The sequence below is a fragment of the Balaenoptera physalus genome, assembly GCF_965194825.1.
Source record: "Balaenoptera physalus genome assembly, chromosome: 14".
NCBI classification, from domain to species: domain Eukaryota; kingdom Metazoa; phylum Chordata; class Mammalia; order Artiodactyla; family Balaenopteridae; genus Balaenoptera; species Balaenoptera physalus.
The window spans coordinates 8528849-8554817 of NC_138893.1; the positions used below are offsets into that span (position 1 = coordinate 8528849).

Here is a 25969-nt window from a genome sequence, read left to right on the forward strand (position 1 = left end):
AAAAATACCTTTCATCTTAGAGGCAAACAGAGATAGAGCTTTGTGCACTGAATGACTTGTCAACACCATTTGTCTTCTGATAAAACAAAATGCTTTCCTCCATATACTTTTTTCATCTGAGGACTCTGGTACCTCTAGATATTATTCTTTCTAATATATAATCACTCCCTCTTGTCCTCAGGATTACCAGTCTTACAATTTCAAGACAATGTATTCAAGAAGGAGCTGGGAGCAAAAGAACTCATTGCTTGCAAGTCTGTATATACACGAGGGCCTTGGGGCCTATTTTTATATACACTGGGGCCTTGGGGCCTATTTTTATATACATTGGGGCCTTGGGGCCTATTTTTATGCCTGGCATAAAAAATATAGAATGAAATGTCACAAAGAATAAGTATTCATTATGCCTTTATTTTCAAGTTTCATTCGTTTGGAGGTGAAATATTGATTATAAATATGCATCCTTTTCAGCTCTTCTTGTTCCTCCTGACTCAATACACAGCATACATTGTCCAAAGCATCCCTACAAGTAACCTCTAGAATATAACGGAAGAATTTCCTCCTGCTTATCCAAGACATAACTTTTATTTGACTGTTTCCTGAGAGTGGTATAAACCCCTTCTTAAGAGGTAGTGAATACTTTCTGTCTCTATGTGGGACCATGGTTCTCAAAGTGTGGTCTCGAATTCCCTGGGGCTCCCGAGGTCTTTTCAGGGGCACGTGATTGCCTCAAATGCCCATGCATGTAGTATAAAATTGAGGTTCAACTGGAGCCTTTATGAACATTTTGAATACTGTTCAAAATGTTTTTGCTATCTGCAAAGAGATCATGCTCTTATAGGAATTAATCTCCTACTCTGTTAAAGCTAAAATTCAATGGATAATTGAGTACACAACAAAGTACACATGAAATTTGCTCTAAATAATATTTGTGCATTGTGAGTACTGTAAAAGCATGTTGCACCTTTATCATATTATATTCCGAAGTGTTAAAAGAAAATGAATATGGTTTGGATCTTTGGAAAGAAACATTTTAATACCCAGTAAGGGATACATTATACTATAGCCACTAGTTTTTGACATTTGGACATTTTCACAATTAAAAAAAAAAATCCTCAGAAGGGACATCTGAATAGAAGCAAAGAGTTGAGTCAAAATAATAAATTGATAGACTTCTCATATTACATAACAGGTCCTGTAAACAAATGAACAGTTTATCCACTACTATGAAAACATTTCCAAATAATGGTAAATGCTTGGACTACAAAAACTACTTTGAGCAAATTTTTTACCCACCATTAGAAAGTATGTCTTATCTTGGTTTCCATTCATGATTCTCTTCTAAATGTACACTGGCTTTGCTATTACATTAATTCTTGCTATCTCGTATGTACTAATGACTCAAATACACTTATTTAATTTCTGAGTACTAGGTGTAAAATATCAAATTTTCATAGACACCCGTCTCCATGTCCCAAAGGTCCTCCAACTCAGCTATATGAAGGAAATTCCCAACCTTTATTTCAACTGGCGACACCTTTTTTCAAAGTTTGACAATCTCTGATGATCTACTTTAAAAATACATCATTTGTTATCTTGAGAGTCCTTAATACAAAAGGATTTGCAAGCAGGATAATGACTGATTAAGATGATATATTTTCACTACCTTACTTGTTAAAGTAACATTATTTGTAGTACTCTTCTAAAGAGAGATTAACTAGTTTACAGGTGCTAAGTGTGTTTTCTAATAATATTGGGCTTACCTTGCCTTGTAAGTGAATATTACTGCGGATTATATCTCGAACTTCATCCTCAGTGTCTTTCTGTCAAGAAATAAATGTTACCTAAATGAAGTCTTATAATGCATCGACTGTCACAAGCCATTAGAAATAAACCTCTTGAAATAGTATATGTTTGAACAAACGTCTTTATAGGATTTAATACATGCAACAAATGTATTAAATCGCTCAGATAATTAATATCTGGGGCTTATCGCTCACATAATTTTTTTGATATTGCTGTGACTTGAAACAAGACAACCACCTAATTTAACTCCAGTGAAAGTGCCCTAGACTCAAGACAACTGAATTTCCAGTTCACAAGAAGTAGGGCAGAAGCATGTTCCCTTGGGTTCAAACAGAAGTATGTCTCCAGCATTCTCTGAAATCTCCATGAAGTCATTTTAGCACCCAATAACATCCCCAAGGATCCAGTAATAATAAGGAGCATATCCTGAGAAGCAAATATTAGACAAAGGCCAATGGGTCTGCATCTCTGCAGCTCCCTTTCCTACAATCTCCCTTCAATTTGCTCATGGTAGGGTCTCAAACTCTGGATATGCAGAGAGGTGCTTCAGTGTAGGAACATGGGAGGGAGAACATGTCCTCCAATTTACGTGAATAAAAGACAGCAACCCCAATGTATATTTTTGAAAACTTGCATCCTCTCTGTGTAACCATGAAGAGGAAAACCAGAGACCATCAAGAAATCTTGAGAACTTCAATCTTGATGCTCACAAAGGAGAAAAGCTGCTGATTCAAAAGTCAAATTCGTATCTAGCGACGATCAGCACAATACATTATGCATCTCACATTCAAAATCACCCTTCATAAATCTGCAGATACCTCTCATCACAAATTTGATATAGGATTTCATATGAAATCCATTTTTTTCCACTACCAGTGACTTGTTGCCATCTTTTCTATTTGGTTTCTGAATATGCCCTGGGGGTGATTAACGTAATTTAGAAATAAAAACAGCCTCCAAAAAAAATATTAGGCAGTCTTCGTGTCTGAGTCCTAGGGCCTGTGCAGAATAATTGCTTAATAAAAGCATTCAATGCAAATGAAATATTGACATAGAGCAGTGAGACGAAGGAATCCAAACACATGAGCACCTGGAGGTTACATGATCATTCCCGCTGGTAGGAACAGGAGCCTTACCAGACTAAATCGATTTTTGGCCAGAGCAATGAGCTCCTGGTCCCCAGGGGCACAGATGTTCAAGCCAATGGGCAGTAATCGCTTCAGAGCTGCCACGATAAGAGAGGTCTGCATGGAATACCGGTCTCCTTTGCGCTTCATTTTCTTCCGTTCCTGATCAGAAACAGCTGCCTACAGAACAAAGGTAAGTGTTGGAATCTGCAATGACTTCTTGTCTCATAGGACTATGAGCCTTTTCTAACTTGCCTGTAGTTTCACCTTCCTCGTTTCCCGCTGGTCCCTACTGTTTAGGAATCCTATTGAGGATGCCCTTTCTCTTTTCTTCTCAGCATCTCTTGCTGATTTTAAGTCCTACTCTCAGATTCCCAAATCACTAGAATTTACTGGTGGGCATTTCTATATAATCTTTTTTTCTTTTTTTTAAAGAAAAAAGGTTTATTTATTTTTTTGTTTCTTTTTTGTTGTTGTTGTTTATCTGGCCACATCATGTTTCCTGACCAGGGATTGAACCCGGGCCCCCGGCAGTGGAAGCGCCGAGTCCTAACCTCTGGACTGCCAGGGAAGTCCCTCTATATAATTTTAGAAGGAAAATGCACATTGTAATTTTAGAGAGGCATATGGATGCATGAAAAATCCATGGTAATTTCAGATATTGTATGTTTTATGATTTTTGGTGGTTAACAGGAAAAAAAAGATTAAGAATAAATGGTTTCTGCTTTGACAAATGCTTGCTTTGCAACACACACACACACACACACACACACACACACACACACACACGGCATATATAAAACTCTCATATATTTGCCTTTTATACAGGCTGAACACTCGTCTCCCCAGGGCCTTAATGTAGATGTAATATACTAATCAGTGTTACATAAATATTCAGGATTATCTCTGGATAACCTGTTTACAACTGAGAACAGCCATGATACTTCAGGGTTCTGTAGTGATTTTGTTGAAAACTATGCTTGTGCCAGGGTCACCTCCAATGACAGAGTCTAATTTTCACTGGGTAGTGAGTATTCTTCTTTCTATTAAGAGGACATGTTCTAATGTTAAAATGAAAACAGCTGTCCCATATCCACTTCTTTGTGCATGTTAAATTTCTTTGTAGTAATAAATCAAACATTGAAGATAGTTTTATGATAATGATATATTGTAACAGTTTTGGGCTGAGAAATTCAGAAGATCATTTAATATACAAATGATTTGCCTTCCCCAAAAGAAGGCAAAATATATCACAACATGATAATGAAAGAAGTTTTTTGCAAAGTGAAAGTACTGAAACATCTGAAATCATATGGCAATGGTAGCTGATATGTTAATAATATAATATATATTATATAATGTATTATATTATTACATATATAGTATATATTGCTATATCGAACCTATGATATCTGAACCACAGTAATAAGAATCATATTCACTTTCCAAAGAGATGTACTTATTGTGTGGATCCCACTTTTATCTGTACCAATTTGGAAGAGAGTACTCTCAGTAAGTTTAGTAGAAAAAGCACAGTGAGTAATTATTTGTACTATTAAACTGATTAACCCATAAAAATAATGAATCAGTGGTTTTACATGAGCTCTTTGCTAAAAGGAAACCTAACCACACTGATAAAAATAATTACCCAAATGAGGAACCACCATCCTAAAAATTAAGGAAATTGATATAAATTATGCAAACATATTTCTACCCAATACTGGTAATTTAGTTTTTGCAAAACAATATTACTCAATACATTAAAGTCTAAATTTTACTGGTGCTGAAGTTTTCTTTGATTTTAACTTGTAAAGGTCTTTTGGTTTTACTGTTGTAAAAGTAGAAGGAGCTTATACCTGGCTTGATCTTTATAAATATTTAAGCAACCTTATAATAAAAATAATTTAAATCAACACTAAAGGCAACTCTACACTGCTCAGTTTTGAGAAGTGCTAGATAAATTAATTCCTACTTTTGCTCAAAATATCATCTTGCTTTCTATACCATAGGAAATCTGTAAACTGAAAAGAACAGTCAATAAATCTTTGGACTTTTATGCGTGACATAGTCCACTGTTGGTATAAAGAAATTAAATATACGAGCAATCAAATATCTTCATGTACATCTATAAGGGCTGGTTTTTCCTTGTTCAGTGCCGATTTCCTCCCCAGACTATGGAGCTCCATTAGGGAAGTGGCCAAACCTATTTTGTTCCTTTTTGTATATGCAGAACCAAGCACTGTGCCTTACTCATAGGAGCTGTTCAATAATTTGAACAGAACCGCTAAAACTACTGAATTTGCATAGTTCATTTTCAATCCTAACGTTTGAATCAGATATGAATACACAACAACATGGTCAATATGTAGGCACTGAAGGAAGAAATTTTCACATATTGAGGTCTGGGAAAGTCATTCTGGCTTACACATGATTTAACTTAAATTTTACGCTAATTAGAACAGCCTGTTTCGTGACCCATCAAACATGCATTGTGCATCTGCTTTAACCACTGAAGAAACAAATGCATTTAAAAAATTAAAATAGAGTAACTGTGGTTCAGACATCCAAAATGGAGCTCAGTGGCCACTGTGAATGTGGTCTGAGACACGATCCTGCATCACAGAGAACTTGAATTTTCTGAACTGTACCAGTCTCAAGGACACCACCAGCCATTCTCAAAACAACATCTGCTAGCAGCTGCCAGCTGCAGCGTTGTAGTCTCAAGATCTCCTTGGTAACTATGCAACTATATTGGACCCCAACCAATCCTTACTTAACAAGCACACTTACTTCTTGCCAGGTCCAGTCATAATTTTTGACAAATAACTTATGTAACTTTGCAGTGTTTGCCTTTGTAAGTCTCCCCCATTTGGTAGTACGGCGGAACATAATTCAATTGCTTCTTGAATCTGTGTCTCCCGGCTTATAGTCCTCAGTTTGGCTCAAATAAAACTCTTTTCTATTCCTATTACAGATGGTTTATTATTTCTGTCAACAGCATATTTAAGGAGGAGAGTCGGATAAATGACCTCTCTCTTAAATCAATCTGTATTTGTGTGTGTGTCTGTCTGTCTCTCTCTCACACACACAGACACATGCACGCACCACAAATATAGCTCCAACAATTTCACCTAAAATAACCTAAAATTTAATAGAGGACCAAGAAAAAGGGAAGAATTTTCTAATATTCCTACAAGAAAATGGCCTACAACGCCCCCCCACAAATAGACATAGAATCATAAATGATTTATGAAAATTTAGATATATGAAGGATAAAAGTGAGCCTATTCATCAAAAAGACAAGAGATTACAAGTTTTGGTGAGAATGTGGAGGAAAGGGAACCCTTGTGCACTGCTGGTGGGAATGCCAACTGGTTCAACCACTGTGGAACTTCATGGAGGTTCCTCAAAAAATAAGAAAAATAGAACTCCCAGGGTACCATGGCCAATTATACATGCACTGGCCTCTCTCTGGGCTACATATATTTTGCTTTAAGTCAAAATGAGCTTCCCTATCCCAGATTTCCTATTCCAAATCGGTCTGCTGGCCAACTTATATACTCTTCTAATTCGGGAAATGGCACGCCATACAAATAGTGATTATCCCTGCTCGAGCGACTGGCTGAAGACTGATGTGTGACAATGTGTCCTTTGGTTGGTGTTTGCATTTGGTCTCAGTCTCTGGCCAAAAGGAGTTCGTTTTTCCTGCAGGACTCTGGGAGGGTGGCTCTATCGGCTGCTGTGACGCCTTAGACAGATGGTTTAAGGTCTCGTCACAGAAATCCCTGAAGCTCTCTGCATCTCTCTGCTCTCAGCGTTTCAGGAGGGAACACCGCTCTGTTCATTTCAGTTTGAGATGTAAGACCTCTGGCCACCCTACTGGTATCCATTCTTGACACCAGACCCAAATGATACAGCTTTTTGGGAGAGAACTTACTCATGCCCTGACTACCTTCCACTTCTGAATCCTTCTTGCCATCCGTGGTCAGCTGAGAACCTCAATGATACTGGTAAAAACTGCAGTTATGACACTGCTATGACCAACCAGCGACTCTCAAATCTGTCCAAATGTTGACACATGCACATCATGATTACTTTAGTGAAACAATATATGTAACATGTTAGTATATTTGACTCCATTGTTTGAACTAGAAACATTTTTTCTAGGAAAAAAGGTTTATAGTACTTACACAATATCAAATGTCAAGTACATATGCAGGCCAAAAAAAAATTTCTAAAGCAAACAAGCAAGGCATAGTCGCTGATTTCTAAATTTTTCATCAATATTACTGTTATTTGCGATCCATCTCGTCTCAGAGTGTTAGCAGTCATAGGTAAAAGACTAAAAGGGTTAACAAAATTTGGGGGGGGACATTAAATTTGAGATGCTCCTATCCATTACTTTTGATTTTTTCCTGAAAATAGGAGGAAATGTCAATGGTTGTAGATGCCTCAGTGTAGGTTACAGGATGTACAATGCTTTGAGTGTATGCTTGGAGAATCATTGGACTAGAATGATGGAAAACAGGGAAGAGGATGTCTGTATAGACGTGTGCAGACCTCTGCTCTGAAGACCTTTAATTTATCTTGAGTTTGATAATACACTGGAGTCATTGTCATCCTCCAAAAGAAAACACTGACCTCTTATGTCCTCTCTCTATGCCTTTGTTCACACTGGCCTAAATTGACAACACACTGACAAAGCAGGGTAATTCACTAACAGTTTTCAGTTCAGAACATCCCCCTGTGAAATATATACTCTTAGTATAGCATCTTCTGAAGGAGCAGTTCCTCACTCTTTAGGCTTACTGTCTGCCCAGAGGAAAGAAAATTTATCATCTTTTATGAGTGTTTCAAGAGCACAGACCCACAGAGTAATAGCCTGTGGTAGTCGGACAACTGTTCTAGTCATGCAAAGCTTCAGCCAGCATTAGCTTTGAGTTCCTGTGTAATAGTATCAAATACATGGCATTTACAACTCTGAATAAGACTAGAGTAAAGGGTGATGCTATTTTATTGTCCTGGTGGTCGCCAATGAAACCAGTCAGATGGACTCTTGGGGTTCATCTCTCTTCCCATAATTTATTGAGTTGGTCGAGACTGATTTCCGTGGGCACAGTGCCACACTATTTTGCATCTTTGGCCACTTGGTAGCATATTTTGTGTGTTACCCCATCTAATACATTCATTTTCTTACCCCATCTAATACATTCATTTTCTAATTTAGTGGTAATTCAAAAGATAAAGGCACATATTTTTCAGTGTTTTGAAAGGTCCTCCAGTCCCCAACATGAGTGATGGAGAAAACAAAAATTTCCATTTCATACGTGAGAACTTAGAATTCATCCATGTGGTTCTTAAACAATGCAGCTAATTATTTTGCGGTGTATTTATTTGACACACATAAATGTACATACATTTCCTCTGATGAATACATACTATTGACTAATTATATGTATATTATACTGATTGGCAATTTTGTGAGTGCGCGTGTATATTAAGCATGCCTTTTTATTCTGATGCTTTGACATCGTGGGCCCTGCTGATCTTTGGGTGCCCCTCCCAGGGTTAGTCAATTCCTAGAGATAGAAAATTACTTGCCTGCAAGCACGCCTTTCATATACAAACCAATCAATTCAGAGTCCTTGTCCTCCAATCATCTCCTTTACCTGAATCTCAATCCACCTGCCCTCATCACCCAGGGCCGGGTACCAGACAACTAGGGACAGTCCCTACACCCCAGAGCCCACTGAAATGATTCAAGCTAGCCAATGCTAAACCTGCTTTCCCTACCTCCCCTGCTCCTTTCCACAGAAACCATAATAAAGGCTCTTGTCCACATCTTCTCCTTGCTCCCTCCGCCTCATGGCTGACCCCGGTGCCTCCCCATGTGTCCTCACTATACGCTGTGCCTTCTGTTTCCAGGGAACTGTGAGTGAAATCTTCTTCCTCCATGACGGTCATTTCCATGCCTACATGTCTTGCCACACCTGATTACACTAAGTCCCAGGTACCCTTAAAACTGTGTGTGTGTATGTGTGTTTAATCAGTAAACATATTATCAAATCCATCAAATTCCAGTTACAAACCTTCAAAAGATCTAAAACATATCAACCAATTCAACTAATGAACGTGATATTCAGACATTTTCTAGAAGGTAAAACAGATTATAGTAATACCTTGGACATCTTTGACTTGGTGTCCGTAATGAGGAAAGACATATTGTTGATTTCATTCTGTACCACGAAGTTCTGCTCTTCTCTTTTGAAATTCTGAGAAGTCCCAAAGGAAGTTTCAATTAAAACCACAGATAAGTAGTTCATGTAATAGAGGTTACAAAGGAACGCAAAGTTTCTACAAAGATAAGTAGTAATTTGATATATAAGACTTATAAAGAAAGGAAGCAAATAGTTGAATATCCAATGAGGGTGCTTGGCTGGGGGCAACAATTCTGGGAACTAGATAGAAATATGTATGTTTCAAAGATGGGAATACTAAGGTTCAGAAAATTTAAGTAACCAAGTCACACACCTACCAAGGGGTAGAACGAATACTCAAACACCAAGCACCAGGTATATGCTTACCTGGTGGAAAGCATATACTGCCTTTTGGGATAAACACAGATTTCCTAAGGGCACGCACAACTATAACACAACTTTCCATTCTGTCAGATATTTTATCTACTTTTTCATATACCCTAAAATTATTTTATTCACTTTTAATTTAGGAACATAAAAACACTGGCACAGTCAAGTGTTTAAGCAGTGGTCGTAGTGAAAGCAAATACTGAATAAAAGCAGAAATAATCACAGAGTTTTAAAAGAGAGGTTAACAATCTAATTATACGTGTTTCTTTTTTAAAGGAGCATAACCCAAACAAAATAATTTCATAGTAAGCATCTAAATATGTTAATAATTGATGAGTAATAAAAGATTTTGTATGAAGGACAGTAAATAGACTAGGACTCAATTTTCATTCAGCTCATATTAACATTCTAATTTTACTATTAATAATATTATAACTGCTCACATAGTTTCACCTTCAAAAATTTGGGTTAGAACGTATATAACATATATTAACAGATTTGTGTTTTAAATATATCCATGAGATTCAAAAGCACATATTCAGATTCTTTTTCTTATTCTTGAAACTAACACAAGGCATTCATCTAAAAACCTACTGATTATGATAAATACTCAGCACAATTAAAAATCTCTGTGATGGTTTGAAGATAAATTATAAAACTCAAAAGAAGGCTTAGATTGCATCAAACTCCCCAGGGAAACCTAGTCTCTCTCCTGACCAGTTAAGTGATACTAAGGAGATGACCCTGAGAAAAACTCTGATAGGTATTTACTAAGGGGATCGGAAAATTGATTAAATTTTTAGTCCTTAACATATTCCAGAGAGTAAGCACTGCCAGTATTTTCCTACTTACGTGGGATTTTGACCAGTAGATAAACACCTCGGCAACCATGCGGAAAAGATCTTCTGCTTCTGGGTTAGGCTCTTTTAGCCACTTTGCCCTAGATCACATAATAAATAAAGTGGTGTCTCAGTTACTCCTTAAAGTTAATTAAAAAAAAAAAAATCACCCTCCTAAAGTTAAACGTGAAACCAAGTAAACTGAGGGCGAGCATGCTTGCCCACAGAGCTCATAAATGGCTTCAGTGTACAGCCGTAACATTTAAAATAATTTAAACACTGTTAACTGTCAAAGTGCTAGCTGTTACACCCACAGGGCAGACTGCTCCACAATGGGATCTCCAATTGTAATTTTAAGATGTTTGGTAAAATTCACATCTGATAACGTCATCATTGTGAACACACTCATTGCTAAGTAGTGAACGAAGCAATTCCACTGGGACATACGAACGCAGTAAGGTTACGAGGGAATTAGAGAAATTAAATCACTTTTGAACATTCTACCTGTTATAATCCACAAATCTAATCAAGAGCGGGTAGAAGGCATAGAGATCTCTGGCCAGCGTGGTGAACTCGTCTAGAATGAGAAGTTCAGCCTCGGACATATCCCCCCTGACCTCGGATTTCAGATGGTCTTCCTCTGATACCACCATCGCTGCCTTTTTCTTGAGTTTCTCCATTAATGGCAAGAAATGAGTTTTCAAGAGCTGAGGTTTCACTTTATTTATAATAGGCTGGGAAAATACTGTTTGAAGACAGACATTAGTATTCCGCTCTGCATAAACATTCATTAAAATGAGGATGAGACGGTCATTACAATCGTATAGTATGATTAAGCCTCGCTCTCCTCCAGCACATGACTTCCTTTAGAATTCAGCCCATGCCTCAGTCCTTTTTCTAGTCCCAAACCTAATTACATAGCTGCTGTTCAAAAATGATTACTGAATTGAAACTGATGTGCTTCCTTGTTGTCAAAAAAGAAAGAAAGAAAGAAATTGGCAGCTAATTTAGAACTTTAAAAAAGACATTCATTCACTTTGGAAATCAATTATTTTCACACAAAGAAGAAAAGTCCCCAAATGGAAAAGGTCCCCCGGCCCTTTTTTTAGAAGAGATACACACCACTGAATACTTATACAAGACCACTACCTACTTAACTACTACACCATCTCATTATAACCGTCCCCATCCTTGTCCCAGTGGAAGAGATAGATTACATATAATACTGCTCTTTTATTTAATAATAGTTGTAGCTGTTAGCAACAGTTCTAAACTTGATTAGGCCATTTTTTAAATCTAATTTTTACTTTATATCAGAGTATAGTTGATTTACAATGCTGTGTTAGTTTCAGGTAGACTGCAAAGTGATTCAGTTATACATAAACATATATCTGTTCTTTTTCAGATTCTTTTCCCATATAGGTTATTACAAAATATTGAGCAAAGTTCCCTGTGCTACAGAGTAGGTCCTTGTTGATTACCTATTTTATATATAGTAGTGTGTGTATATTAATCCCTCCCCCTCACCTTTCCCCTTTGCTAACCATAAGTTTGTTTTTTAGGCCATTATAAAAGGAATTTTTTTCTCCCTAAGAGTAACATACATACACTGGGGAGGTGTATAAAAGGGAAACGTTAGAAATCAACCATAATTACCCTACCCAAATTAGTAAGACATTGGTGTATTTTTTTTGGAAATTTTACCAATAAGTAATATCATATGTAAACTTCTGAATTCAAATTTTTAAAGTTCTTCTTTTAACCCTCCATGATATTCTGAATATTTTCCACATCATAAAATATTGTTGAAATCTTAATGTTTGGAAAAAAGCATAATATTCTGGTATATGGATGTGCACAACCTATTTAACCATACTCTAGTGGCTGGGCATTCAAATTGCTTCCAATTACTCAATATATATAGTGCAATGATAGAGAAGCTTAAATGTAAATATTTGTATCTTTTGATTATCCTCCCCCATTCCTGCTAAGAGAGATGACTAAACCTGGGTGGCTTCAAAATCCAGTTTTATTTTTGTCTGTCTGCAGAATCATTAATTTTTACTGCTGTGTTCACTGATTAATCTTTGCGAGATTAGTCAAATCTAGAAAATTTTTACTCACTTAAAAGTAGTAACTATATGGAAAGTTACCCAATGTCTGATTAAATCTACTTTTTTTTTTTTTTTTAGAACAGCATGACAGAAATAATCCAGAATATTTTTTGAGCACAGAGCAAATATTCACAAAGATTGAGACAGAAAAATTTTAGTCTTCTGTATTTCAAATCTTTTTGGAAATAAAACAAATGGAAGTGGCACATTCCTTCCCAATCTTACCTGCTAACCTTTTCATCCAGGCTCCCTCATCAATTCCCAAGTTATTATATATGATTTTCAGGATATTTCCCAGCAGCGTGTTCATGTGCTCTGAGTTCAGAGCCGTGCAGCACATCTCAGCCCTTCCTGGATTATTCTCGGGTCCGTGCTCCCACCAACGAGACATGTAGCTACACAGCATGGGCAGGATAACTTCCATCACATGTGGCATTTGTGTGTAGCGAATACCGGACTCAGCTAAGTCCACAATTTCTTCCATGAGTTTCTCCAAAGATGGTATATTTGGACAAACATCTTCGACATTAGTTGGCAAATTAAGAGCTAGAGAAGCACAGGTACAAATGACATGTATTCAGTGAAAGAAGTGACCCGAAACAGACACAAGCAACCATTTCACACTGGGCTTCAAAACTCAGCCAGACCTGGCATGCCTTCAGCTGGATTCCTTTCTTTTTTTAGAACTGAAATGTAGTTGATTTACAATGTTGTGCCACTCTCTGCTGTACAGCAAAGTGACTCAGTTATACACATATAGACATTCATTTTTTATATTCTTTTCCATTATGGTTTATCAGAGGATATTGAATAAAAGTTCCCTGTGCCTCTCCCTTTTCCCATGGCAGCTATTTCAAACTTTCTTTTTCCCCCGAGTCCCTACCCAACCACCTGAAGATCAGCAAATGACCGATCCTTCTACTTCAGAACAAACAGGAATATCAGATGTCTCTTCTTCCAACTGCCTGCTCTCATCTGGACAGGATTTCTGTGTCTGGTCTCACATTCACGTCTGTTCCCCTTTTCAGCAGGAGTTCTGAGGTCCCTACTGATGGTTCGCCTGTGTTCTGATGTTGTCTACCCTCCAGCAGCCGCCTTGCTCAGGACTGTATTTTCAGCTCCTTCTCTACTGCCTCTTCCCCAGCAAACCTATACACATGCTCAGCTCTCTCCTAGACTGTTTACCTTTCCAGGTGCTCTCCTAGCCACAGAAATGAAGGCTTCTGCTTTTCACCACTGAACGAATTTATTCTTTTACAATCCTTATCTTACTAAGTGTTTCAAGGGCGTTTCACATCACTGACCAAAGTTCCTTTTCCTAAAATCCCCCTTTTCCTTAACTTCAATGCATTCAGTCTTTCTTGACTCTCTTCTGAATTTTGCCAGTCTCCTTTTGCTAACTCTTTTCTCCTTGCTGAACTTTTAAATCTGGGTTTTCTTTAGGGATTTATCTTGAACTCACTTCTCTTTTTCAGCTTATATGTTTGCCTAGGCAATTCTGGCCATTCCTATGGGCTTCTGCTATAAGAGAATAACTCTCAAAGCCATATTCCCTAAAGTTTTTTTTGTGTGTCTCATAAGGAATGTATCAAAGGCAACTAAAATACAATGGGTCTAAATTTAAACTTGACCTTTCCTCTCCAATCTACCTCTTGAGCCTGCACTACTATCTCGTGAGGACAACATTATCTAATGAGTCACCCAGGCTAGAAACCTGGGAGAAATTCTAGGCTCTGATGCTCCTTCATCTCCTACAGGAGATGATTCTACCTCTAGGATTTCTCATAACCTCTTCACTATAGACTCCATTCAAGGGGTCTTGCCCAATTAGATTTCGTCTGCATTACCACAATCATTTTCTAACTGGTGACACACACTCATCCGTCTTCCTTATTTCTGCCATGATGGAGTTCTAAAATGCAAAGCTACTCATGTTACTCCCCGTTTTAAAGCCAATAAAAGGATCCTTTTTGTGCTGGTACGGTCCCCACTCCTTACCTGACACAGGAAGCCTACCTCGCCTCTTCTTGGCTTTCCATTCTTGCCTCATCTTTTCTCTTTCTTCCCTGAAAGCTACTGCCACCTCAAAGTACTTGAAGTTTCCCCTAACGTACCAGAGTTTCAGTGTTCCTAATTTCAAGGCTCATCTGCACAAACTCTGCTAAGTCTTCCCAGGTGCTCTCAGCTCAAACTGCTTTTCTGTGCCCCCAGTGTTCTTTATTCTGAATTCTATCACATATATTCAACCAGTCTGTCTCCCTCTACTGCAACTAAAAACTCCCTGAAGAAAAAAATCAAATCTTATTTATCTTTGTATATACCATCTTCTCCATCTACCAATGATCATTTGTTGAATGACTTGACTAAAAAAATGAAGGAGAATCATTAAATGCAATTCCTTTCTTTTGTTATGCAAACGACGTGTTACAGAAATAAGCGGGGAAATTATCTGCTCTGTGTATTTCCTTATCTGTAACAAAATAACAATCTGCTTCATTCTTGATTCATTACAAAATATTAATGAATCAAAAATCCTTAATAAGACAACTTAATAAGACATGCTTATACAGATAATTAACAATCCAAACAACTGTGTTTTACTGTTTACAAATATATTGTAAAACTTATATAGAAAAATATTGCTAAGTTACATTCAACATATTTTTCTTTAACTTATTCTGTGATATGAAATTAGAATCATAAATTAGGCAAATTAAATAATGATTATTCAAGCTTTTAAAAGGTTCTTTACTTGAAAAATTCACTATAAAATCAGTGTAACCAGTAGCTCCCATATAGACATGAATTACACAGAGAAAGGATCTCATCAACAGAGAGGTATGCATTTGTGAACAGCTAATAATTCTTGTTCAAGTTGGGGAAACTCTTGAGGGCTTTTGGAAAATGATTAAAATAAAATATACTTTATCAGACTTAGAGGACCAAACTATTAGAAAAACATCACATGGAATAAAACTGTTCCAATAAGATAGACATACCTGGTGAACCAAGAGAAATGAAAGGTACAAATCTATAACTGTAACAAATAAGAATTCCATACACTTACTGACTACCTATAAGAGATAATTGAATCAGAAATCAGATTGACCTATTTTTCCATATCTGCTGATTATTCTGTCTTATTATTAAGAGGGTTAATTTGTCTGTGGCTCATTGACTTAGAAGAAATTAAACTAATTTTCTTTCAGAAACACTATGGAAATAGTATACAGCATTCCAAAAAATTCCAAATAATAACACCTAAGAACAAATAACATGGAGCTAATAAATTAAAATAGCCCATTAAAAAATCACGGTCAGAAAACACAACAAATGTCATTAAGTTTTAGCTTCAAATATCAAGTAGTGCACATGCTTCTGTGTTACCTGCTCTCTCTCGAGAAGACTTAGTATTGTAGATGGAGTAAATATTGTGTTTGTCGAGATGAGTTTCCAAAAATGCTACAGGAAAGGCACCAGCAAAGGCAGCCAGACACTCTCCTAATGCAGAACGTTGCCTATAAGTGGAAAACGCTTATATTTTTTAAGTCTTCTAAGTGAAAAACTGAAGAAGTTATATTAAAATTGGAAAGGTCAACCTAAAAGGACAATCATAGTGCTACTGCTACTGATAAAAACTAACCCTCAAATCCAATTTCTATATTGCAAAACATCATGTGCTTTCAACAGCAAATTCCCTGCCATTAAAAAAAAAAAAACACCTAAATTATCTGTCAGCTAAAAAGAAGTTAAAAACAGTACAGACAAAAATAACAACAACAAGAAAAAAAAACCCAAGCCCTGTAAATTCCCTCATAAGTTTGGACATTTCACTTTCTTTCTTTCTTTTTTCTTTCTTTTAACATGATGACCTAAGGAACAATTCTTGCCACGTGAATAAATGGATTTTGATAACAATTTAAAAATCAAGTACTAATACAATACACAAATAAAACTTTCTGAAAATTTACCATGTGTAAGTAATCTCAGGGTAGCTATGAAATATAAGGACATATTAGATGCTAAAAACTATTGATAACACTTAAAATTAATTTATCATTTTCAAGGGAAGGAAGGGAATCAGACTGATCAATTTATTCAAGGCTTCCCTTGCCACTGATATAAATTCTCTCTCCCTCAGTTACCTACTTCATCCAAGGCTTTACTGGCATGTTAAGTGTTTATGAAATATAAAATAATGTGAGAATTATTTCAGCAAATTATGAACTCCTTAAATAACTTTGAATATGTATTTTATTTAAAAGTCAATAAAATGGATCAAATTAAGATTACATAATTCTCTTAGACAGTTATAAATTTCTCACTAAAAAAAATCATACTTAAAATTAACACTGTCTGATTATCTAATATTTTAATTAAAAATGACTAGATATATATTCAGCTAGGAGAAAATATCCCTTCATAGAACGACACTGAATAAGATAAAGTTCAATTCAAACATTTCATCACATTTCATTACTAAAGATAATTTAGGACATCAAGAAATTACAAAGAGCACAGGCTTTGATTCAGACAGACCCAAGTCCAGATCTTAGTCCTAACACTGTGTCACTCACCATAGGAAAATTACTTACTCTTTTCAAGTTTTTCTTTCCTTACCTAAAAACAGGGATACAGAATTGCAAAATTTCTGGCACACAATATGGGTTCAATAAATGTTTTAAAAGAATGAGAAATACTTTATTTAAGAATTTAATAGCCTAAAATGTTTCATGTATGACCCCAAACAAAGTAGGTAATCTATTTCCAGACATCTGACTGGGCTAGTCCTTTTATTTCATTAATACTTCATCTGAATTATTTAATAGTTCACTTTAAGATATAAATTCAGTTAGTAACTCTCAGATCAACTCTGATCATTTCTGTTGCTATTCTGGAAACAGCAATTTTTCTTTTAGATGAGTTGTATTAAAATAACTACTTTTCTTTTTAGTATAGTGTCATTTCTTTCAAAATACCTTTTACTCACCTTCAAATTTTTATTTTTATATTCTCCCAAACTCACTTTATAATTGCAAAGTTAACTGAAAAAATATATATCTTTTTAAAGAATCTAACAGAAAGATCCCAAATTCTATCAAGAAAAATACCCAGGCAAGAGTAGTAACAACTGTAACAGTAACTGCTGAGGTATGAGAGAATTTGGACTACCAGATATTAAAATGTATTAGAAAATACTAACAATTCAGGCTAGATGGTATTGCTCTAATCATTTAAAAATCAAATAATTTAGAACAGAATAGAAATTCTAGAAATATAACCTAGCAAATATACTTAGTATATGATGAAGAGTTTGTTTTAAATCAGTAAATAAGAGAAATATTTAATAACTCATTATATTAGAGACATGGTGAACGATTTAAAAAATTGAATTTGAATTCTACATAACACCAAAGAGAAACAGGAAACAGGCTCATTTCCAGTAAATCCCTTCATACTCCAGAGACAATCATTTCAGACATTCTATGCCTCCCTCAAGCTTCTCACACTTGTTTCTTCAACTGTCATCTGGCTGAAGACTCAAGTCAGACTTCACTGAGACAATAAAGGCTATTACACACAGACCCATTTACACCTGACTTATCTTCTACCTGTTTCCTGTTACGTAGAGAAAGTTCTCAGTCTAAAAAGCCATGTTCTCAAAGATGCATTCCTGATTACCCCGTGTCATTCTCTGTATTGTGTGCCAACTCACACACAATAACTTGCCCCTATTACGTTCATCAGTTTCCTTGTTTTGTTTCTCTCCCTTGATATAAGCTCTCTGAGAGCAGGGATCTATTTGTTCACTGTTGTATCCCAGAACCTGCCATTTGATCAATATTTACTGAATGAACAAAAGGATTACAAAGTAAATCTAAACAACTGAAAGCATGAAAAACCTAGGAGAATAAATATTTGAATTTCTAGCTATTAAGGGTATAGTATAAACTTCTTAAAATCATAAAACTAAGGGAGTGAAACACATATAGTATAATTGCTAGATCTGATTATATAAAAATCCAAAATTCTCATGTCATAAAAAACTATCTGCACATAATGATTTGTATATAAGCACTATAAAGGTAAAAACATGCTAAAAGTCATAAAAGCAGGAGAAATAACAGGCAAGACGTTAATAGTTAATAAATACAATGGTTATTACTCATCAGTAAGATAATACATTAATAGAAAAATGGACAAAAAATAAGAAAAGGCAATTTATAAAATAAGTACAAATGGTAAGGTAAACACACACACACAAATAGCTAGTAACTGGTAATGAGGAAAATGCATTTGAAAATAAAAATAGGATCTCATTTTCAACTAATAAATTTATAAATAGTAAAAAAGGATAATAATCAGAAATGAGAAATGTGAGGAAATGAGAATTCTCTTGTAAAACTTTAAAGTACGAATTGAATTATTTTTTTTTAAAGATAGTAAAATGTGTATCACAAACCCTTAATACATGCATACTCTTTAACCTAGATCTCCAAATTCTGATAAAGGAAATAAAATAAATATACACAGAAAACTATGAACATAGATCTAGCATTATTTATGTAAGTGAAAAAGAGAAAAGAGCCTACATGTCAAAAATAAAGGAACATTTCAATAAATTATAATACTTCCTTAGGATAAAATACTTTATAGCCATAAAAATCATATGAAACTATTGATAGTTTAACTTAAAATGCAGGTAAAACTTTAAAAATATTCAGAGTAAACTCAATTATCTTTTTCCATTGATCTACTTTCCTATCTCTGTAATTGTCACCTTATTTTAATTATTGTTGCTTAAGTTTTAATGTTTGGTAGGCCACGTGAATGCCCTTATTACTCTAATTTTCTCTTTCAAAATTTTATTGGCTAGTCTCATGCATTGATTCTTTCAAATGAACTTTTAAATTTTTTTTCAAGTTCAACAAAAAACAAATTTCTACTTGAAATTCTTTATAATTAAGATTAATTTGGGGAGGATTTACATCTATTCAATATTCTTGTCTCAGAATATCCTTTGACTTATTTATTTCATTTATTGGTCTTCTATTAGAATGTCTTTTTATTTCTTCTAACGTTTAAAAAAGCCCTCTTTCTATTCTCTCTTCCACAGAAATCTTACAGAAGTTGCCCATGTGATCTCTCTTGTTCAGTTCAGTGGGGACACCTTATCTTACTTGACCTGTCCACAACATCTGACTCTGCTAATCTTCTCCTCCTGAACTTGAGAACATGAAAAAATTAATAACTATAATTAATAATTAATAATTAATAAAAATTAATAACTGCCTATATTCATTCTTATTTTGTATTTCCAATATAGAATTAGAAACTGTACTAGCAGATTCCTTCTTAAGACTCATTAACACTCTAAGTTTAAACTTTATATTAAATATAGGCATTACCACTATGGTTTTACATTGTTCATAATTCGCAATTGTCTTTTATTGTATCAATTCAAATTTAGCTTAAAGATTGTCTAATTACTCCCAAGGAATTCAATATGTCAATCTGATTGTTTAGTTTATAACTAAGGAAAAAGTTATAAAGTGAAGACCCTTGAAATAAATAATCATAACACTTGAAAAAAACTATTAATACAGAGTTAAACTTTTAAAATCTTACCTTTCCACATAAATACTCTTGCTGGTTCCCAATGCATACAAGCTAGTCAGAATTCTATAACATGATACCTGTACATCTTCCACTAAGGAAAAAGAGAATCTCACTTTAAAAAAAAAACACTTGTTATCAATACATTGTCCTGAGAAAGTTTAGGCTAACAACAAAATTCCATATTAAAGGCATACTAACATTTTAATATTTGAAAAAAAGCAATACAAGAACACACACACATAAAAGGAAATTTAAGACCCTTTTCTCAAACAAAATTCTTTTCTTGAAGGCGCTGAAAGCATTCTAAAGAATTGTGCTCTGATTATACAGACAGAATATTATCAGGAACAATTTCTTTAGGCATAAGAATAAAGGATTTCTTCAAGAATAAAACTAAGCACAAGGATATCTGGGAGGACAGGTCCATTTTGACTCCTGTTCCAAAGGTGTATAAAGACTGTACCTTTTATTTTAACTCTCAAATGAACAAGAATAAGAATGCTAGAGAACGGGGTGTATCATTTATTTCTGAAATGACCTGAAATTCAAGGCATAAGTAAGTCACTCTTGTAGTTTTTAAAGCTAGAAAATCAAGTAAAACCTCTTAGATGATCTCTGATCCAATAAACATGCTCAACAGGCAAAGAAAACTAAGAACCTTGGATTTCTAATGCCAACTCTGCTACCATTTCCCGGAGGACACACCATGACACGAATGGAGAAATCATCCTCATCCCCCATATTTGTTTCTGTGTCCACACGGGGCTGTAAGTAATGCTCCCATTGGTTCAAGTAGTGTCAATGTCAATGTTTTGAAACTAGTGGTTATGTCATTCACTGATGAACACAGGTGGTTTTTACACAGAGCTGTACTTCACCGGGGAGACGCACAACACTGAGAGTCTGAGTGGGTGGGTCTGCAAGCAAGACCTACTTGACTGGCAGACAAGGGCTCATATCATCTTTCATGTTCATACAGGCAGGAGAACAGGAACTTAGGTCATGTGGTTCCTTTTCTATGCAACCTTGGGCATTCTGAGGATATTTTTAATAACTAAAGAATTCCAGCCAGAAATGACTGATGAAATCCCCTATGAAAAGAGACTGAAACCTATAAACAAAAGATATTTGAGCCACCCTAGTAGGTCAGTTATTTAGACACAGAATTTGTCTCAGCAGTCTTCAAATTTATCGGTAGGATAGCTTGCAGAAACAATCTGCATCAACTCAGAAATAATCTGAAAACATTTAATGCTGCATGTCCTTTGGTGAAACTGCATTAGAAAATTTCCATGGAAAGAGACACCACAGAAAGTGTAAAATTTGGAACTTGGATGTCAACAATGTGGGCGTTGACTGTCCATAACCAGTACCTTACTGGTCCCTTCTGTGAAGCCATGTGATTCAGAGATCTATCTCTATTAAGAATGGTTTTGGTTTTGTAACTCAAATGTCAACCTAAAGTGTTCTTAAAAAAAAAAAAACCAAAACATTTTAATGTATAAGCAGTGTTTGAATAACCTCGATGATGTGGCTGATTTCTGATTGTACTATGTAGATAATGAAACTCTAAGTAATAGATTTACATACATATTAGATCTTCTCCGAACTGATGCTGGCCAATATGTTCAAATAATGATGACAGCATTGGCAACAGTGCCACCGTGGTATAATTGATAATCTGAGTAACACCTTTGGGTTGGTTTCGGGTGTGGGTGAACTGGCCCTGCTTAAGATTTTCCATCGTCTTCTCCAGATCTTCTGCGGCATTGTCCAGGAAAGCTCTGAGCGCACTTTTAACACTTTCCAGGCCAGTCTTCATCACAGTCCTAGGGAGTAAAGAAGAGACAACTTATATCTTGTGAGAGGAGCACATGAAATCCAAATAAAACATGCTTCTACATCGTGTTTATTTTTGTCCATGACGACATTCACTCAGTCAACTCAATTTTTTAAATCCACTTTCAAATAATTCTTTCCTATATACTTGAAGTTACAGCAATAGCACTCCGTAAATGCATAACGTTTCCTAAATGCCTTTGTAGTCAACTTAATTAGGACCTCGGAGCAAATGGCAGTTCTAATGCTTTACGTTTTCCACCTGTGGTCTCAAATATTGAGAATATTTACTTGATAACTAAGAAACCCAGCTCCTGAGTCAGTTTAGTTCATCCCAAATCCAACAAAACTAGAATGTTTTCTGAGGCTATGGGTGTGAAAGAAACATTTAATGCCGGCTAAACCACGTTACGGAATGATACGGATTTTTTTTTTTTTTTTTACCTTAAGGGTAACAATCAATCTTTTCTAAATAAGCTCTGAAGGCTGGACTTTGTAGAGAAGTGACACTCTAAAGCCGCCATTTCTTGTAGAAAATGAAGGTGTATGGTAGCATCTCCTTTCTTCATTTATTATACAAAACACCTCAAATAAACTTTTAAACACAAAAATGGATAATTCAAGAGTATCACCGCATATTCCCTGTAGAAGACTTTTAGAAACTTTTATTTAGATGTATCCTGGATAATAAGTAAATTAAATGTATGGCTTAAAGGCTGAATCAATCATGCTAACCAAATTGGTTTTGTATTTGGATTTCTGGTCATTTTAATAGTAGTGCAGAGTAGAAAGTGCGCAGACTTGGAAACTGGTATATTTCCACACTTACTATGCAATCTTAAGCTTCACTTTACTCATCTATAAAATAAGAATAAAACCTTCATATTTCCTATAAAGCTAAATGTTATTAGAAATATGGAGAACAGCCACCACGCCTTGAGGCTAATAAAACCTCTAGAGTTGTAGTTCATCATTTTTACCTCACATAATACAGTCCCAATTCAACCCTCAGTTACATACCTAGCTGCTACAGAAATTACTTAAAATTTAAATAACAATCTATATATGATCATAAAAATAATAAAAGGCCGTTATATTACTAATTTACAAAAGATATTCTTTTCACCTACATTAAAGTCTTTATTGCAATTCCAAAGAATAAAGACACTAGGTTCTTCTTATTATTCCTGTATATCATTATTACACTCATAGATTTAAATAAAAATGTATCCATTTACCTTGCATCCAAAGTCTGACCCAAAATATGAAGACAGTTGACAATTGATGTTGCATCATTTCCTAAAGAGGAAACAAAAAGCTGCATAAATTGCCCTGAGAATTTCTCAATGTTCTTCTTTTCTATTAATATTTGTGTTCCAAAAATTAGTCAAGGGCACAGCTCAGTAAGGATAACTCAATTCAAAAGATTTTTTGATAATCAAGTTTAAAATCATGCAGTTTTTCTGCTTAAAAGTGGTTATGCGAATGTAAGTAGAAAAGCAATAAAGCATGTCTCATCAAATAGCTGACATACTCAAGAAGCATTCAAAGCACTGCCTCAGGCTAAAGAATTTTAACTGGATTCTTCAAATATATCCTCCTTCCCATACTAGCTCACCTTATTTTTAAATCATATTGTATGCCAACTTTTTAAGTCAGCTGATATCCTTTGTGAAATGAGGTGGGCTAAAAGTCTAATAAATTTAATTCCCTTTTAATTACCCCAAGTACATCTGCTTTCTTATTGCATTCAACTGCATTGAGATGAATTAATTTGCCTGAATTCAATTGCATTGACATGAACTAATTTGCCTGAATGTTGTTCGTCTTTGGTGAAAACGTAGTACCAAACTATCATGCAAAAAAGCACCAGAGGCTGAATAAGTTAAACATTACTCATGAGATATTTGAAACGGGGGTGACCCTTCTTGAAAATAAGATGAAACTCAGCCATTCTGATTGGCATATTTCATCACAAAGTACAGAAATATGAATCACATAATTAGTACACATATTTTACTTTGTGATAAGGATACAAAAAAGAAAATATGAATCCAAAGTAACAAAATGATTTGACCACTCACAATACAGTCTGACACTCATCACTTCCTCATTCCATACTTTCCTATTTGTAATATATACAGTCATTCCCTGGTCCTTAGGTTAAAAACTCCTAATTGAATGTGAGTTTTTAAAACATTTGAGCATGTTATATTCTTTATACACAAAAGGACCCTAAAAGGAACAAATGAAATATACATGGAAATAACTGCCTTAGAATGTGGGCATACCAGTTTAGTGATATGACGCAAATAAGAAAAACATAAATAAGGTATTCATTGCTAAGACTCTTGAATTCTTTCAGAAAATGTTCCATTAATCTCGTGCTTTGAATCTCAGAACTTCCAGGTAATAATGAAGACAAAATCAGCAGAAGGGCAGAATTTGTCATGCTCCTGTCTACTGACTGGTGGCAGTGCTAGGGTTTCTACAATACTATAGCCCTTAGAAGTATTACTCATTTAATTATTCATTCACTCAATAAATACATGTTAAATACCAGGCACTCTTAAACTTCCAATAATAAGCAAAATTGAGTTCTCATGGTACTTGCATTTTAATGGGGGACACAGACAATGAACTATTAAGCAAAAAAAATCAGTATGTAACATAGTATCAGGCCACAGTAAAAATATATAAAGCAGGGAATAGGGATTAGAGCAACAGGATAGAGTAATAGCGTTGAGTGGTCACCAGAGCCTCGCCAAGAAGGTGGCATCTGAGCAGATATTTGAATGAAGTGAAGGAACAAACCATGCATATAACTGGGAGAAGGGCCCAGGCGGTGGAAACAGCATGTTTCCGGGGCAGAAAATGAACCTGGTGGTCCAGGCAAGGAAGTCAAGATGACTGATGTGGGCAAATTGAGGGGAAAGAAGGAGAATATAAGGTGGAGAGGAGGGAACCAGGTTCTAGAGCCTCGCAACCAGAGGAAGCACTTTGGACTGTGCTTCAGTGGTTAAGAATCCGCCTGCCAATGCAGGGGACGTGGGTTCGAGCCCTGGTCCGGGAGGATCTCACTTGCCATGGAGCAACTAAGCCTGTGAGCCACAACTACTGAGCCTGCGCTCTAGAGCCCGCGAGCCGCAACTACTGAGCCCATGTGCCACAACTACTGAAGCCCAGGCGGCTAGAGCCCGTGCTCCCCAACGAGAAGCCACTGCAGTGAGAAGCCCATGCACTGCAACGAAGAGTGGTCCCCACTCGCCGCAACTAGAGAAAGCCCACGCGCAGCAACGAAGACCCAATGTAGCCAAAAATAAATTAAATAAATAATTTATTCAAAAAGAAAAAAGAATGTATGTTATGGTTTTGCTTATGGGTTGCACGTTGGTGACGGGGAAAGGAGACAAGGATGACTCCACGATCATTTGGGTGAGAAACTGTGTGAGCAGTTGGGTGAATAGTGGTAGGATTCAATCACGTGGGGAGAGCCCAAGGCAGGAGCAAAATGTGTGGGGAGGGGAGGAGGGAGGGTTGGGCGTTCTGCTTCCGACAGGTCAAGTGTGATGGGTCAATTCATCTCAGGTAGAGATGTAGGCAACTGATACAAAAACCTGGAGTGCAGAGATGAGATCTGAGTTAAAGCTGCAAACTTGGGCCTCATAAGCATATGGATAATTTTTTAAATCATGCGCCTGAGTGAAATTAGCCAGCATGAACATAAATATAGAAGCATAAAGGTCCCAGAGCCTCCAATGTTCGGAGGTAAAAAAAAGATAAGAAGGGTGCAGCACAGAAAATGACAGAGGAAAGACCCAGGAGGAAGAGGGGATACAAAGTGATGCCTATGAATCTCATGCAACCAAATTCAGCACCAAATCAGAGAGGCTGGTCCCTCACTCTCTTCCTAAAACTCACAGTTATGCTGTCTCTTCATACAGATGATCAGTGTTTGTACTTTGTACTGAGCTTATCCATGCCTTTTTCCAAAAGGAGGTCCGGGGTACTTTAAACTTCCTTTTGTATAAGCTCAT

General features: G+C 35.9%; 1 protein-coding gene across 7 annotated transcripts in view; it reads right to left on the reverse strand.

The window, feature by feature from the left end:
- Nucleotides 1-25969, reverse strand: part of RYR2 (ryanodine receptor 2) — a 732481-nt gene that overhangs the window by 108292 nt on the left and 598220 nt on the right. For 5 of the 7 annotated variants that reach the window (XM_082425485.1, XM_082425482.1, XM_082425481.1 and 2 more), the window contains 10 exons: nucleotides 23171-23231; nucleotides 21684-21922; nucleotides 20103-20184; nucleotides 15861-15991; nucleotides 12699-13019; nucleotides 10864-11104; nucleotides 10373-10460; nucleotides 9113-9205; nucleotides 2943-3113; nucleotides 1764-1823 (listed from right to left, as the gene is read on the reverse strand). In XM_082425485.1, the coding sequence (XP_082281611.1) occupies nucleotides 1764-1823; nucleotides 2943-3113; nucleotides 9113-9205; nucleotides 10373-10460; nucleotides 10864-11104; nucleotides 12699-13019; nucleotides 15861-15991; nucleotides 20103-20184; nucleotides 21684-21922; nucleotides 23171-23231 (1487 nt within the window). The remainder of the gene's footprint in view (nucleotides 1-1763; nucleotides 1824-2942; nucleotides 3114-9112; nucleotides 9206-10372; nucleotides 10461-10863; nucleotides 11105-12698; nucleotides 13020-15860; nucleotides 15992-20102; nucleotides 20185-21683; nucleotides 21923-23170; nucleotides 23232-25969) is intronic. The other 2 variants (XM_082425483.1, XM_082425484.1) reach the window with 2 other exon arrangements.